The sequence below is a fragment of the Amblyomma mixtum genome, chromosome 9 (genome assembly GCF_055824585.1).
Source record: "Amblyomma mixtum isolate Tamu chromosome 9, ASM5582458v1, whole genome shotgun sequence".
NCBI classification, from domain to species: Eukaryota; Metazoa; Arthropoda; class Arachnida; order Ixodida; family Ixodidae; genus Amblyomma; species Amblyomma mixtum.
This window is the reverse complement of record NC_143020.1, coordinates 8,459,344-8,476,539: the sequence shown is the minus strand read 5'-3', so window position 1 is coordinate 8,476,539 and position 17,196 is coordinate 8,459,344. Positions and strand designations below refer to the sequence as shown.

The 17,196-nt window shown below is 50.3% G+C and overlaps 1 protein-coding gene across 1 annotated transcript in view; it reads left to right on the top strand.

The window, feature by feature from the left end:
• Nucleotides 1-240: 240 nt before the first annotated feature.
• The window catches only part of LOC149328229 (BTB/POZ domain-containing protein 6-like), a 30,623-nt gene continuing 13,667 nt past the window's right edge, over nt 241-17,196 (top strand). The window contains exon 1 of the mRNA XM_089559578.1: nt 241-1,175. Coding sequence (XP_089415704.1) covers nt 1,169-1,175 — 7 coding nt within the window. The 5' untranslated portion in view covers nt 241-1,168. The remainder of the gene's footprint in view (nt 1,176-17,196) is intronic.

The following is a 17,196-nucleotide window of genomic DNA, read 5'->3' as shown; positions in this document are numbered from 1 at the left end:
CTGCTCACGCTACACAAAACTATGTAACAGTAAACAGAAGCGAGAACGCAAAACCGTGCATTTTCCATGGTGTTATACAACTGCGTAACGTTCTGAGTCGCGAAGAGTTAATAAAAGCCCTAATTTCCCGGCACCAACGTCGAACTTACAGTTTGGATTAGTTGAGCCGGTAGATTAATCTAGCCATCCTCCATAACGCACTGGTTCAAGACTTCAAACGAACACGCTTGGAGCCGCCACCACAGCACAGCACGTGACACAGAACCGCAGCGTTCACGAAGATCAAGCTCGAAAGGACCTCGCGAAGACGTATGATTAAAGCTGCTCACCGTTGATAGAAGAGGCCGCGATACGACACTAAACAGCGCTCTTGTTCCTACATGCAGCACCGAAATGTACAGACAGACCTGGTATTGTATGTAAACCAAAACTGGTTTATTGGCGGACTGCTAACAGACTGTCCGCGGGCGCAATATGATTAGAGGGCCTCGCTCGGGAACCACTGCTGGTTGTGTCAAAAAGGCCTGGTGCTCACACACAGAAAAGAAAGATAACGCTGTGCGGGAGGTCTAAGCTCTAACTCAATAACCAAGGGCCCAACAACAACCCTGTGATCCGCGTCTCTTTCTCTCTGCTCTTTTCTCAGTTTAATTACGCCTCAGCATCACGGCAACTTCTTCACGCTGCGTGAGTAATGTTTTCTTATTAACGTTGTTTTGCCTGAACGTATACCTGTAAGCACCCAACAGGGGGTGTGTTATGTATGAAACGGAAATGTTTCGGACTCAGCAAGCCATCACAAGGGACGCAACTTAAGCAACTGCGCGTAGTGTTAATGCGCTCTATAACCGCAACCTCAGGCAGCCGCAACCAGTAGTCGCCGCAACACGCAGCTTCGATAAGCGACCGAAACTGGTGGCTTAAAAGAAACCGAAAGCGAAAACACATTTCCTCCGACACACTCTTTCCCACTTACTGCCTCAGTATGCGGAATAAGCCGTCAGATGGCGCTTCTTGTCCTTTTAAACGGTTTACTTGGAAAAACACAGCCTCTTTAGGCTCGCCTGGAGCGTTGTCGTTGTTCGTGTGTGCGCGTTCCTTGCGTTTGGAGTAGCTTGGCTAGTCCTTGGAGAGCAATCGTCTTGCTGTGGAAGATTTTCTGGGAACAATGTCCTGTGAGTAATCAGCGTTTTATATCTTAGTACTTTCTTTTTTCCCAGGACCATTTGGCGCGAACTTGTTCGTTTGTGCTGGCGAGCTCATGGCACGGCCAGCCAGCGTCCACGTGTGTTCCCACGTGTGAGCGCGACGTTGAGTGGAACCGGCATGAAACGATTTGTCCACTTCTCCGCGAGTAGGCTTAGGTCGAGGCGCGCACATTCGTGACTTCTCACGCGAGCTCTGTAGAGCCAAAACTTATTGTGTTCGCACAGTTCAGGCAGTTCAGATATGAATTAAGCTGAGTAATCGGTTAGTGGCTGTTCTGACTCTTCGAGTGCCGTTTTTTTTTTTTTTCTCGCAACATGTCTAGAGGAAAACCAATTCCAGCTCCGGGGCCATCTACTAAATTGCGGACCGATTCTCCGAGGAAGCGCCACGTAGTAAATTTCTAAGCTACGCTGTCGGAGATTTTCTTCGGCCTTGAGCTGGTTCCGCGCCTGTGTTCGCTCGTGACTTTGGGGTCCTTTGTGTCTAGGTTCGTAAACCTGCAAGCTCCCGGGCGTGGTTATCAGTCCGAAACTTTGGAGATGGCCTCTCACCGCTCCTCTCACCGCTCCCTGCGCTCTTGCATTGCTGGGTTTCGCTGCCCTGCTCGCGTAGGCGCCCGTGGACCGCTCTTGGCGGCGAACTGCTGAGATCGCGCAGCGGCGTCGTTCAAGTTCTCAGTTTTGGTCGCGATTGCTTCGCGGGCCGCTCCGTCGGTTGATGGAGCCGCATCGGTTGCATGCGCCTGGTTTATTTGACTGCAGGGAATCCGTGGGAGTAGTGAGGTTTTTCGCAGCAGCTGTGCCGTTTGATTCACCTTTGTTTGTGAGCCGGGTATGTTACCTTTCATCGCTCTTCGCGGCTGTGGCTAGCTTCGCTGTACGCTTCGACCAGCTGTCTCGTGTGAATTTACAGAAGAAGCTTATCTGTGTTCTTGATTTGACCGCCAACAAACTCTTACCTCTCTCTTTGTTCGCTTTCAAGTCATGGCTGTTAGTATTAATGCCACGCTGTGTGTATCGGGCGTCCAGGCTTCTGGGTTCGGCGTAGGTAATTCTGCTAGGCCATCGAGTAAGCCCATCTCCGCCGTAAGTGCCCGCCATTCTCAAGCGGTAACATTACGTGGTGTTTCCTCTCTACATGACGTAAGATTGTGACGTCCGTTGCCTGTAGATATAGGAAGGGCCTCTCCTGAGTTTTCCTTCCTCCATGCCTATAGATCAGATTCTTTAACCCTTTCGCGCAGACAGCGAGCTTGCTACTACTCTCGACACCAGTCGCCCTCTGTCGCTCGCGCGGCTCGGTCAGCTTAGGTCAGCTCGGTGGACTGCGGAAGGTCGTGCCGGCGCAGCGCGTCGCGCTCATGTTTACTTGCTCTTCGCTTCCGTCGTTGATGCGCTCATGTGGGTGTGTGCTGTGCATCACTGCTGCTGTGCTGCCAACCTCCGGAGCCGCTTCTCCCCTGTTTGCAACAAAAAATTCCCTAGATTTCCCTAGATATCAAAAATAGTGTTCAAATGTGAAAAAATGTATACTTACGCGTATTCCAGTGACAAGTTTTATCTTGAAGCCACCCTATTACCAGACGTTTGTAAGCAAATTAGGTGTAAGTTTAAAATGAAAGGTCTAAAATGAAGAACTTCTAAATGAAGATACAAGATAAAACCGTAGCGCTCTTTGGAAATTAGAAATCAAAGGCTCTATACCGTGTCTGTGTGTTTTTTTCTTCACTGTACGCAAGATATTAGTAAACATGCATCGGCGTGTGGAATGAACTGAAATTTTTTCCCTCATGTTATGTCGGTTTAGACTTCAGTCGAAGTATACCACGTACAAAATGCCTGGAGGTCGCTTGAGGAGTGTACGGAAACTGCGATATGAAAGCTGCTTGTCGATTTGCTGCGATTGCTCTAGAGGGTGGCTAAAGTAACAGTTTGAGTCAATTAAAACAATAAAGCAGTGTTTGTTACAGCTTTTGTATGCGTCATGTGATCTCAACTCATTTTGTTCGCCGTGGTGGAAGTGGAAATTATGATTTATGATTTTGGAGGGTCTAACGTCCCAAAGCGACCCAGGCTATGAGGGACGCCGTAGTGAAGGGCTGCGGTAATTTCGACCACCTGGTGTTCTTTAACGTGCACTGACATCGCACAGTACACGGGCCTCTAGAATTTCGCCTTCATCGAAATTCGACTGCCGAGGCCGGGATCAAAGCCTCGTCTTTCGGGTCAGCAGCTGAGCGCCATAACCACTCAGCCACCGCGGCGGGTGAACTGGGAATTGTTCCCCTAGTTAGACTAGCTAAGATTTTCAACACGGCGCTCCTTTATAAAAAAAATGGTGCCCTTGTTCTGTTCTAGTTATCAAAATAAACAAGCAGATATGCTTACTGAATAGGAATTTCACGTCGTGCAGCGAGCTCCAAGTACAGCGCGAGGAGTGGGCGCGCGTGTTGAGGGAAGGCGGTGGCGCGCCAGATCACAGCAGCGGGTGCAACTGGCCACGTCAGGGACCATACACCACCGACTACGTCCGTGTAAAGCCTGGTTCATATGCATGCAAGCGACTGAAAATCGAGGAGCGCATCGCGGCGAAAAATTTGTTAACTTCTTGGAACGTAGCCGCTCTGACTGTTGGAGCCGCCGCGATGGCTCTAACCAACCTTTGCGCCGCAGCAACAAAGCGTTTCCACTTGCATGTGAAACAGGCTTTACTCGAGCGCGCGGCATTGTTGTGCGGGCCTCCATCAGTTCTAGAGAAAAAAACAGCGAAAAGCTTGTACTGTCTTCCCAATTTGAGAGAGAAAAAAGAACTCTCCAAGCAAATGAAATTTCCCTAAATTATGCAAAATAATCTCTTTTCCCCTAAACAGCGTCCAAATTCCCTAAAACTAGGAAATAATCCCTAGGATCGGCAGCACTGCACTGCTCGCATTTTCCCTCTGACATTTTCTGACATGCATTGTCACTCGTTAAGGTGACATCCGAGAGAAGTCGACCATGCAGGTAGGGTGCGGATTGGAAACCGGTACTTATGAGTAATTTCTGGCGTGTCGCTTGTTGCCGTCTTTTACGTGCGCTAACATCTATGATAACTTTATGCATCAGAACGTATATTTATCGATTTGGCTCGTTGGTGCACTGAGGTGCAAGCGGTAGCCGGATCGGCCAGCTGCAGACTGAAGGTTGTCCTGGCGAAGCACGTGTTTTCGATCACCAGCACGTCTTCGGCGTCAGTGTGCTGAGCTTGCTGTTGTGCCCTCCCATTAAGCACATTTCGTGTGCGGGAATGTAAGACCGCTACGGATTTAGGTTGCTATTTCCGCGTGTATATAAGAGGGACTGACGCGGTAAAGGACTGACCGTAGTCTCTTCCGCTGTTGGAATCTGCCTGAATCACACCAATATATACACGATTATATTACATTCAGGACGTACTACGTCTGCCGCTTATGAACGTGGTGGCGCTGATGAACTCTCTCAAGGTTAGGTCACTTGTAAACATTAATACCCCCGAAAGCTGATCTGACAGCCGTCGCCGTAGCTCAGTTGGTAGAGCACGGGACGTGTAATTCGGGTTCGTGGGTTCGGTTCCCACCGGCGGCGTGTGGTTTTTTCTTCTGCTTATCTAATCAATTATCTAAGCGATAACATATTCAGTAATATTCGCCATTGATCAACGCCCCAAAATAAATAAAATCCCCTCTATGTATATGTGTGTATGTATGTATGTATGTATGTATGTATGTATGTATACAGAGATAGAGAGAGAATAGTGGCAGGGGTGTGATGTAGGGTGCGTGTCTCGCACATTGCAATATATACATGGTGTCCCAGCTAACTTGGACCAAGATTTATAAAAAAACTAAGCGTTCTTCAGAACTGAAATCGCGTGGATGTTGTTAGGGTTTCTCTAAACTTACAGACCATTTTTTTTCAGTCCTCCTATTTAAATAATTAGTCGATAAATAAATTACCTTTTCAAATATAGCCTGAAACGTTCAGATGTCAATAGGAAAGTTGTGGAGCTCCACAAATATTGTCCGGACCAGGAACTTCCAACGAGATTGTCTTAGCGTGGCCGTTTTTATTCGGGAAAAACGAAAGCCCGCGGAATTTAAAAAGTACCACGTGACCGCGCATTCCATGCGCTCGAATGCGCCTCGATTACAGCGCTCTCATCCGTGCTTTGTAAAAAGCATCACTCGCTTCACGCCTTTCGTGCTGCCCAAGACAGGGCTTCGCGTTGTGCTTGGTTCCAAGATAAGCGCCAGGGGTTCGTACAGCAGTTGAAAGAAAGCGCGGCTTCCGTTTTCCATCGTGATTCACACGACGTTATCAAACTTGTTATAGGCGTCTTTGAATGTTGGGATCTCGCTCCCAAATTCGAACTCATTAGATTGTCATCGTTCCTCCGCATGCATTCTGCTAACGTGAGCGCGCAATTATCGCCGCAGAAACGGGAGCCGCGCTTTCTTTCAACTGCCGCCCTTACCTTGGAACCAAGCTCAACGCGAAGCTCTGTCTTGGGCAGCGCGAAAGGCGCGAAGCGAGTGATGCTTTTTACAAAGCACGGATACGAGCGTTGTAATCGCGACGAATTCAGGCGCATGGAGCGCACTGTCACGTGGTATTTCTTCGCCGCGGGCTTTCGTTTTTCCCGAATAAATACGGCCACGCTAAGTCTACCTCGTTGGAAGTGCCTGGGTTGGACAATATTTGTGGAGCTCCCCAACTTTCCTATTGACGCCTGAACGTTTCGAGCTAATTTAAAAAGTTCATTTATTTATCTCGACTAATTAATCAAATAGTAGGAGCGAAAAAATGGTACTCTAACTTTAGATAAACCCTAACAACATCCACGCGATTTCAGTTCTGAAGAAGGCTTAGTTTTTTTATAAACCTTAGTCCAAGTTAGCTGGGACACCCTGTATATACACTACTCGCCGCGGTGACTCCGTGGTTACGGCGCTCGACTGCTGGCCCGAAAGACGCGGCTTCGATCCCAGCAGCGGCGGCTGAATTTCGATGGAGGCGAAATTCTAGAGGCCCGTGTACTGTGCGATGTCAGTGCACGCTAAAGAACCCCTGGTGTTCGAAATTACCGGAGCCCTTCACTACGGCGTCCCTCATAGCCTGAGTCGATTTGGGACGGTAAACCCCAATAAATCAACTCATATATGTACACACAGCAATCACTCCCCTGCCACTGTTTTCATCAGGTTTGCAGTCAACTGTCTACCGGAAATAACTCACCTACGAAGCCACCTCAATTGGCTACTCTCGGAAGACACTTCTGTTGAGCTCAGGGATGCCTCTTTAGAACCTCTTCCTGTCTACTGTTATCACGGGCGGACATTTATGAGGTTTCTGTAGAAATTCTAAGACCTTTCAGCACACATAAAGCATATGCCTACGCTTTAAAGCAGGAGGCACACGTCCCGCCACATGTCTGGTAGGCCGCTAAGGTCGCCGCTTGCGAACTGCCGCTGTTCGTTTTTCGGTGGCATGTGGGAGATCGAAATATACTTTAAAAAATTGGCTGTGGTTTAGCTCTGGTTTAGCTTGGATATACAAGCGAAAAGCTGCAGTTATGCTTTGTTTGACGTCATGGCTGTCGCAGTTCGCGCACAATGCACTGGGAGCACCACGATAGCGGTGTAGATTTTGAGCCAACTCCCTCGCTACCACTTCTGGGTCTTCTTTTCTTCCATGGCGAATGTCTTCGCCTCTTCTACGGCCGCCGCTCACGCGTTATCGCAACGCCTTGCAAAAGAACCTGATTCTCACAGCCGGTCTCCTCTCCGGCGCGGCGGCGACAGAGCCGGGAACCGCGGCCGCAACGGAACGGATTTGTGTTCTAATCGAAAGCGGCGCCGGACACCGGCAAACCAGTTTGGGCGGCAGCTCGCTGTTCCCACGTGACTCTACGTCAGTGCCTTTTTTTTCTTCTGCGCAAAAAAAAAACGCTGCTCGGCGGTGTCCGAGAAACATGCCGAAGTAGCGATGAAAGTCGTCTGCTTGCGCTTTGGTTCGCTTGGCTCTTACCGCAGAAAAAAACCGATGTGATCTCGCAAGCGGTGGACAAAGTTTGAAGTTAGTTTATTAACTCTACGCAACTCCCCTGTTTTTGCAACGAAACACACCACGTGTACAGCACCAAAACAAATATATATGAGTATAGCAACTACTTTTAAAGCCGCTGCAGAAATGAGTGCTGCAGTCACAGTATTCAGGCCGATATGCACGAAATTGAACATATGTAGGGTGGTAATGAACTCTGTTATCAATAGCTTGCGAGATTGGTCTTTATACAACCATTCAAGAATTAAGCTAGCAAAAGAATTTAAACGGCTAATAAAAACAATGAACAGAATTTAGTTTTTTCTGCTCTTTCCGTTATCTCCGCAGTTACCCCTCTCGCCTCTTTCTCCTTTCTTCACCTGGATGGTTCCCCTTTGCATCAGCCATCCCCTTCAATTCGCTTTAAACCTGGCAGCAGTCTTTTCGTCCCCCACTTCGTTACCCTCCCGAACTCCCTCGGTTCGTCATGGCCTACGGGCCGTGTTTTTTTTTTTTAGGTTTTTTTCTACCTTATGGCGCGCCTCTGAACTGTGGAGCCACATGTTGAGCCACCGTTTCAACCTCCCAGGCTTTTCCTGATTTGGGGTGTCTTGGGTTTGCGAGCTTCTTGTAGCATGCAAGCGGAGTGCTGCAGTCGGCGCTGTTTGCGAACAGGCTTTCCTTTCTGGGCTAAATGTGAACGAGTGTGTTGACCCGGCGTGCCGTTTTCTGTATTTCTCTGTGCGTGGAGCGAACCTCAGTTGTTAGCCACCTCCCGTGTTGTGTCATTCACTCTACGTTTTCCGTGCCGTTTTCCCAAAGTAATATCGCACCAGATATTCCAGCTTCACGCGCGGTGTGCTTCGTTCCCGCTAGCGGTATTCAGGCAACAAACACGGCAAGGCTATTTCGCGTCAAAAAAAAAAAAAGATTGCTTCCCCCCCCTTTTAAAAAAAAAAAACATGGACGTCAGGAAGTCCTCTTGGAAAAGGCTTTGGTGCTGTATTTTCATTCTTCTGACTGATTTCTTGAAAAAAAATGTCAATTTAAAAGTTGTAGATCACTTTGACAAACGGCCGGCTAGAGTGTTCGCAACAAGGTATCGTCCGAGTAGTTTTTTCTTAAAGCTCTAAAAGATAGCGCATGAAATTCAAATACATAACAGTGGTGCTACTTGAGCGTCCCCCCCCCCCCCCCCCCCCCAAAAAAAAAAAAATCATTTATCGTATATCCCACGCCTAGTGCAACCACAATGTTCATTCGCAGACCCGTTTTGGCTCGAACACCTCGCATATGCCATATGAAATAAAACTCATCCGCTCTCTGCTCCTCGACAGCGGGCGCTTTTCGGGGCGCAAGGCGCGTGCATCTCCCGACGGAGAGTAAAAAAAATGAGCAGGCTTTTTGTTTTTTCGCCCTGGCCGCGCACCCGCGCATCGCTGCCGCCGCCGACGCTCGCCAGTGCCATCTCTTGGTCGCAGCGAGCAAGCCGCGGGTGACGTGAAGCGAGCTCGCGCTGTGACTGGCTCGCTCTCCGTGGGGGCGGGCTCCGTCGCCGCCGCTCGACGGAAACGTAGAGCAGGAGCCGGCGGCACCGGCCACCCGATTTGGGGGGGGGGGGGGGGGGGGGGAAACGGTCCAAATGCAGCCCCCTCCGTCGGCTCCCGGCGTGATGGAGGCGACGGAGCAAGGGAAAAACCGGCTGTGAGAATGTGGCCTAAACCGGTGGCGTGGAGGAGAACGGAGGGGGTGGCGAGGAGGAGGAAGGGCGCGCCGCGGCGGCGCCCGGGGGTGGCCCGTGCGAAGCGCGGTGTTGAGGAGCCTAGTGAAGCTTTTCGCTTCAAAACAAGGAAGGAGGATTTATTCCCAGCTACACCAAGAAGTGAAGGAAACACTGGCCGGTGGGCGTCGAAAGCGAGTGGCTCACTTCTCCCCGATCTCTTTGTGTCAGTGCTAACGCATGCAGCCCACATCTCTCTGTCATCACCCCAAGTACCTATACGCGCGATTCAGGCGTTCACTGACCCTGGGAGCCAGTTATGTGACTTACTTTCCTTAAAATGATCTGAGTGTGGAACGTTGTCAACGCCAACGCCAATGAACGCCGACGGCCTGTGGATTCAGCGCCGCGTTTCTGGCACAACGTAGTCAATGCCTGCAGCCCACGTCTCTTGATCACCCTCGTACCTATAGGAGGTATTCACATGACGTCATCCGCAAGGGGCGCTAGCGGCCGGCGCGGCATTCGCCATGTTGGTGGTCGCGCGCGCGGCCGCTGCAACCAGCCGCAGCGTTAAATAGCTGGTGATGTGTGAAATGTGAGTGTATTTCGCGTCTCGTCGCAAATAATTTCTGTCCGGCCCGTAACACCGCATGACTGAATGGGTATTCCGTGAACTGCGCGAAGCAGAAAAGAGCGGCCAAGCTCAAAAGGTTCCACTTTGTGAAAAGGTCGACCCGTAGGAAAGCGGAGGCGCCGGCGCGGTGTGATATGTACAGGACTGCTGCCGCGCGTTGAATTCACCGGTATCGAGGCCCACCTTGTGCACGGCTTAAGTTTGCTGGCAGGCCAAGGAATTAAAGCATACAAACCTATGAGAGGGTGCAATTACTTGACAAGCGGGAGAGTCCAAGAGCCGTGCTGAGGGTGCCGACGTCCGAGGAGCCGATGGCCGAAGTGCCGTTTTTGGGGAGGCGAGTAATTCTAAGGGTCTGTTCACTTAGCTGTAGCTTCACATGTCATCTCTATCTGCTGAAAGTGACGTGTTACTGCTGAATCTAGCGGAATGGCTGCACACTGCGTTGCTGCAAAAGCGCGAGAAGTCTTGTGCATACGAAGCAACGCTACGTAGCTACAGTCAAAACTGCAAACATTCTCGCTGTGTCTGTCGTTCGTGCTGCGAACGCATGGCAGTATTTGTTTGACCGTTCTGTCGTGTAAATAAGGCAGCTACGCCTTGCCTTTCTGCTGAAAGACCGTCTGAGAAGCGTCAGCAGTTCGCGGACTACAGGCGCTTGAATTATCAGTTTCTGCGGCGGCAGTTTTGGGATTTCGGTAATTAATCGTGCTGTTTATCCACGATGTGCCCTGCATGACTAGCTGACAGTTATCAACTGATATTAAAAGCTGCAAGTCATGTACATTCCAGCGTGCAGTGCAGCCAGCCAGTTTTGCTGCCGGGTTGCTATAAGTAGTTCGGTTATATCACGGCACAGAAGTATTCTGCTGCAAACTTCATGCAAAATAAGCGTTCCACAAAGATAAGTGGTCCCTGCCGCATTCAACGTGTAAATATGTTACGGATCACTAACAGTTCAGGCCGGGTACTTCACGGCGCACCGTGACACTGCGCTAGCTGGCGTGAAACGACCGCAAACATGGCGCGTATGCCGCGACGACGCTCGCGCCGTCTGGTAGCGCGGCCTCAGTGAATACCTCCTATAAGCGCGATTCAGGCATCCATTGACCAAGGGAGCCAGTTATGTGCACTATTGCTTGAGCGCCGCGTTTCTGGTACAACGCTGTCAATGGCAACGCATGCAGCGCACATCTGTCACTGCCGCCACCCGCCGCGGTGGCGCAGTGGTTACGGCGCTCGTCTGCTCAGCCGGAGTACCCGGGTTCGAACCCGACTGCGGCGGCCGCGTTTCGATGGAGGCAGAACGCAAAAGGTGCCCATGTGCTATGCGATGTTAGCGCACGTTAGGATCCCCGGTGGTCGAAATCACTCTGGAGACCTCTACTACGCCACCTCTTTTTCTCTTTCTTTTATTGCAAAAGCAATACTGCTCTGACTTTCGAGCCATTAGCGTGGTCGTGCCGCTTCCACCATTGACCTTTAGCTGTCCTCTGTGGTGACGTCACGCCAGATCGAGAGAAAGGGCCCCAGCTCGCGCGGTTAGCATGGGCGCGGCGGAGCTGCCACGGCGCACTGCGCAGCTGCCGCGAGAGGGTGCGCATTGCTATGAGATTGGTCCCGATGCTGCAGGCACACGCGCCGCAGTCGGGCATCTGGCGCCGTGAAGGCGATTTGCGCATGCGCATTGGCTGCCCGCGGGCTCCCGGTACTCCGGTAACGGTAACGCGGTACACGGTATGCTAAAGGTGTCTATTGGTTAATCAAAAGAATAGCAAACAGGCACCCAGGAAGGCGAGAACATAGAACCCAGGCGGTTAGTGCAAGCATTCGTGATTAGCAGAATGTTATACTCACTCCCCTATCTTCACCTCACACAGGTAGAAGCGGACAGAGTCGTGGGGGCTTGATTGGAGAATTTTGTAGGTGGCAGAATGTATCTGTCCCTTTGCAAAATTCCTGATTGCGGTTTTGTAGTCGCTCATTAAGTGTGTGGCAATGGAAGATGCTATGGCCTGTGCTATGGCCTCATCTTCTCCTTTGTCGCGCTCTGCGTAGGCTGCTGGGTTGCCTTTGCCGTAGCACTTTTTGCGTACTTTGTCCAATAATTCCGAGTCTGTTCCTTCGTATTGCTGTACCAGTCGGTATATGGCTTTGTTGTTTTCTCTGCTTTTGCTAGATCTAGAAGTGCCTTAAGTATGTGCCATGTTTTTGCGGTGTTTAAGGTTCCGTTTAAAGAGTCGATAAATTGTTGCCAGTTCTGTCTTGCTAGGTCCGTCGCGTACTCCACTGCCTTTTTTGTGATTTCCGCGATTTTCAGCCTGAGTTTCCTATTGTATTTCTGTCGTTTCCACCTTTTTGTGAATCCCCTCCTAGCTTCCCATAGCCTGAGAAGTCTGGAGTCTACGTCCGGTGTTTGTAGCGTACGCTCGATTTCTTTGGTGAAATTGCTTGTTTTTCTTTGAGCAAGTTCTCCCACTCCGTGATGGACTCGATACTTCCTATCGCGTTGGCACATGCTGCTCTGAAGGCATTCCAGTCCTTATGATCTGCCTTCCCTATCTGTCGTCTGATTTTATCCGCTATTGTAATTTGTGTCTTTAGGATATAGTGGTCGCTTCCTAGGTTTTCCATTAGGTTGTCCCACTCCGCTTGCCTTATTCTTTTGACAAACGTGAGATCGGGGCAGGTGTCCTTGGTCACGCTGTTTCCGATTCTCGTAGGGGTGTCGGCGTCCGGGATAAGCTCACAGTCGATACTGTTGGCTGCCTGGATTACCGCTCTTCCCTTCATATCTGTTCTTGTGTATCCCCAGCTCTCTTCTCTGGCGTTATAGTCTCCTAATATGAGTAGCGCGTTTCCTTTGGCTAGTTTGTTTGCTCCCTTGAACAGCGCGTCGAATTTTGCCCTGCTTTGTCTTGGGGGGCTGTATATATTTGCGACGAATATACTTCCTCTCTTTCTTTTCTTCTTCGGTGGGATCTCTATTATTACGTGCTCCACGTCTGTGTCGGCTATCCTATTATGACCTATGGCGATGAGGGCTTTGATGACTAGGATCGCCGTTCTTCTGCCTTCTTCCGAGTTTTCGTAGCACGTGTAGCCCTGGAGTGTTGGGGTGATCCCTGTTTCTTGTAGGGCAGTTACATCAGGTGGAGTTAGTTGCGTGTTGATGTATTGTTGTAATAATCCTTGTTTCCTTCTGTATCCTCTGCAGTTCCACTCCCTATTTCTAATTTTTCTTCCTTCTTCGCAACTTTGGTTGTACTGTCCATGTTTAGTTTTCGGATTCGTCTCTCGTACTGTAGTTTTCTTATGCCGGGCGTCTCTGATTGAAATTATCTTTAACGCCTTCGGTGATTTTCTGTTTTTGCAGGGTGCGGATTTCTGTTCCTTGCATGGCTACCTACTGTTCTGTTCTTTGTATTACTTGTACTTCTGCCATAAACTTGGCGAAATTGGTCTGTGTCATTTCGGTGGGTTGACTTTGCGGGGGAGGTGGTGGCGGCATGGGAGTGCTGCCTGACCTGAGGTCCTGTATCTCCTGCTGTAGCCTGTTGATTTTTCTGTCCTGCTCTTCGCGCGCTTTGCGGCTAATTTCTAGCTCATGCCTTAGTGCCCTGTTTTCTTCCTTTAGCTGTTTTTCTCTGTTGTTTTGATTGTTTCACGAGTGCAGAGACAGAGTTTTGGGAGGGCCTACTTCCCAGCTCACCTTCGTGCCGCCTTTGGGTGCGATGGCGTTCTGTGGACTCCCTGGCAGCGTTGCAAGACACTGTAGCGTTCCACTCTTACAGGCGAAGCTTAACATCTTAACCACACATATAAGTGAATCAAGCAGCAACACCGCGCTTAAGGCTTTCGCCTCACCGCACTTTAGGTCAACTAAGTTGCCCCCTGAACTTTTACTTTTGTCCCCGATAATTCGTGAGCGGCAGAATGTCACAGATGACCTATGCGATTCTTGCGGTCCAGTATGAGATAGCATTAGGCCCAGACGGTAGCGGGTGGAGTGACCAAGACAGTTTTAGCACCGCCACCTCTTCTCGGCGGGGCGTGAGAGGAAGGCAATGGCAAACGATCTGCGCGGCCCGAAAAGCTTGCGGTCAGGGTCAGCTCGTGGGGGGTTAGAGCAGACCTTCTCTGAAGTCCAGCAGGCTACTGGGTACGAGTCCTGTCTCCGCGTGTGATGGAAGAAGGAAAATTTAGAGAAGAGGCCGTCAGGTGACATTTTTTGAAGCCAGAAAATAGCTCGGGGCCATGTTGTCTGGGGCTGCTCTTGCCTACTTTTTTCTCCGCGCGCGCATTGAACACTAAAGGAAATCAACGCGCGCGCGGAGAAAAAAGTAGGCAAGAGCAGCCCCAGACAACATGGCCCCGAGCCTCCTAAATTGCAGATTTTGCAGTGGAACTGCCGGGGGTTCAGAAAGAAGAGGGATTCGCTACAGCAATACGTAGATTCGTTGGATAAATTACCAGATATTATTGCACTGCAGGACGTGAATACGGAAGCCAAACTCAGACCATACAGCACGCATCAAAACAGCTCATCCACTTGCATTCTGGTGCATAAGGATTGCACGGCTGTGACAACTGAGCTGGATTTAGTCACTGAGGTGGAACATACATTTATTCAGCTTTTACCGAACGTATGCACTAGCAGAAGTGCGTATGTGTTGAACATATATAGTCAACCGAAGAACTGGGGTGCGTCTTTCGATGAGATTTTCCAAAAGGCCGCGCAATTGGCAAAAAGTGCACCTCTCATCATTGTGGGGGATTTTAACGCATATAGCTTCTTGTGGGGATATAGTAAGGAGGATATTAAGGGCAGGAGACTCGCTGCGGCCATATCGGACCTAGCACTGACGATTCTTACTGACCCGCAGCATCCCATGAGGATTGGCAACAGTGTCTCGAGAGATACATGTCCAGATCTCTCGTTGGTTAAAGGAGCGAGAAACTATGATTGGCACAACACGCAGGAGACCTTAGGGAGTGACCACTGCATTCTCAAGATCTGCCTCGACTACAATAAGCATCGCAGACCGAGAGGGAATGCACGGCTCACGGACTGGTCGTTGTTCCAACAGGCGGAAGACTCTACGCTCAACGCGCCCATTGAAAAGTACGAGGAGTGGGCTGAGTCGCTGCTGAGAGTCAGGGACCGCTTCACACGTACACTTCAGACACCAGAAGAAGTCCCGGCTATTGACAACCACCTACTACATCTATGGGAGGCCAGAAGAAGTCTCGCATGGCGGTGGAAAAGGCAAAAACATAACCGCAAGCTCAAGATCAAGATCGCGAAATTAAGCTTGCAAGCAGAAGAGTATGCACGATCCCTGGCCAAAAACAACTGGTTGGCCAAATGCGACTCCATGAAGGGCACCCTTAGCACCAAGGCGGCGTGGAGTCTTCTTAGATGTTTGATAGAGCCCTCTAAGTCTCGCGGGGATCAGCAACGTAATCTCAAGAGAGCCCTACACGGCTTCGCCGGCACGGACCAGCAGCTAGTTGCAGCCCTCGTGAGCAAGTACCTCTGTACAGTGAAAGACAACGAGCCAGTACGGGATTATGAGGGTATGGACAATCCGGACCTGGACAGAGAGTTCGAAGTCGAGGAAATACAGGCGGCGCTTATGGCCATGAGGCGGGGCACGGCGCCAGGGAACGACAGGGTGACGGTGGGATTGCTTGTCAATCTCAATCAGCAAGCGCTTGAACATCTCACGCAGTACATCAACGAATGCTGGAAATGTGGACAGTTACCCAGGGCATGGAAGACGGCTGATGTCAGCTTTATTCGCAAGCCTGGAAAGGAGGTGAACATCAATAACCTCAGACCCATCTCGCTTACGTCGTGCGCCGGGAAACTGATGGAGAAGGCGGTACACATGCGACTTTCTACGTATATAGAAGACCACAATATTATACCTCACACAATGTTTGGGTTTAGGGCACACTTGTCAACCCAGGACGTGTTACTGCAGCTGAAGATGGAGGTTATCGATCCCCCGCGCAAACGAAACAGTAGGGCCATACTGGCATTAGATCTGAAGGGGGCTTTCGACAACGTGAAGCATTCCAATATTCTGGACAATCTGCAGGGTACTCACTGCGGAAAGCGTACCTTTAATTACATCAAGGCTTTCTTGCAAGATAGGCAAGCGCACATCAGGATTGGCGACACGAGGTCCGAGGCGATACCCATGGGCACCAGGGGGACGCCTCAGGGAGCAGTCCTTTCTCCACTGCTCTTCAACGTTGCCCTCATGCACCTGCCGGAACAACTTCATGCCATAGGGGGAATCCGCCACGCCCTATACGCGGATGACATAACCATATGGGCAACGGAGGGAAACATGGGACAGATGGAGGAGGCCTTCCGAGAGGCTGCCAGTACGGTTGAAAAGTATGCAGAAGAATGCGGACTGCGCTGTTCCCCGGACAAGTCGGAGCTCCTCGTCCTGCGAGGGAAGGGGGATACTGCATCGCTGGAAATCTCAGTCCATGGTACACCTGTTCCCGAGGTGGAAAGAATACGGATTTTGGGGCTGCTCATTAACAACAAGGGTGTGAACGCAGCAGCGATCACCAAGCTCCGAACGGTGTGCAAACAAGTCATCCGTATGATATCTCGGATCACAAGCAAGAAAAACGGCATGCAAGAACAGGATACCCTTAGACTAATACAGGCCTTTGTCATCTGCAGGATAGTGTACGTGGCCCCGTACCTTCGTTTGAGGAAGACCGATCTAAACCACCTGGACGTTATCATTCGAACGGCTTATAAGAAGGCACTCAGCCTACCCATGAAAGCATCTACGGAGCATCTACTTAAACTAGGGGTACACAACACGGCTGATGCATTGATTAGCGCCCATCTTACAAGCTAGGTAGTGCGACTGGCCACAACTACGACCGGCCGCAGGGTCTTAGAAGATTTAAACATTAGCTTTCCGCAGCAAGTGGCTGGGAGACAAGATATACCTAAAGAGTGGAAGAGCAAATTCTTTACGCTTCCTCTTCCCAAAAACATGCACCCGGAGCATCATCATGCTAGACGAGTGGCGAGGAGCAAGAAGATGAACGAGTGCTATTCAACAAAAGAAGGAGCCCTCTTCGTGGACGCTGCGGGTCCTGTACAAGGAATATCAACAATCTCAGTGGTGCACCAAATGCAAGTCGTGGACGGGCTTTCAGTTCGTAACGGGGATACACAGGCTATGGAGGAAGTAGCGATAGCCCTAGCCGCAACGCACTCCGAATCTAAATACATAGTTACAGATTCCCAGGCGGCTTATAGAAACTATATACGTGGCAGAATCACGCCGCTAGCCTGCAAAATTCTTAGTCAATGTAGGACTTCAGCTGAACAGAAGGAATTAATATGGGTACCAGGTCACCAGGGAGTTAAAGGAAACGAGCGCGCACACGCTTTGGCCCGAGCTTTTCTTCCCCGGCATCCTTCTACATCCTCCCTTCCTGATTCTGGCTCCCCCTCTCCGCTAACGACATATTCAGAAATCTTGCAACATTTTCGCCTTGAAAGGCAGACACTCCCGAGGCCC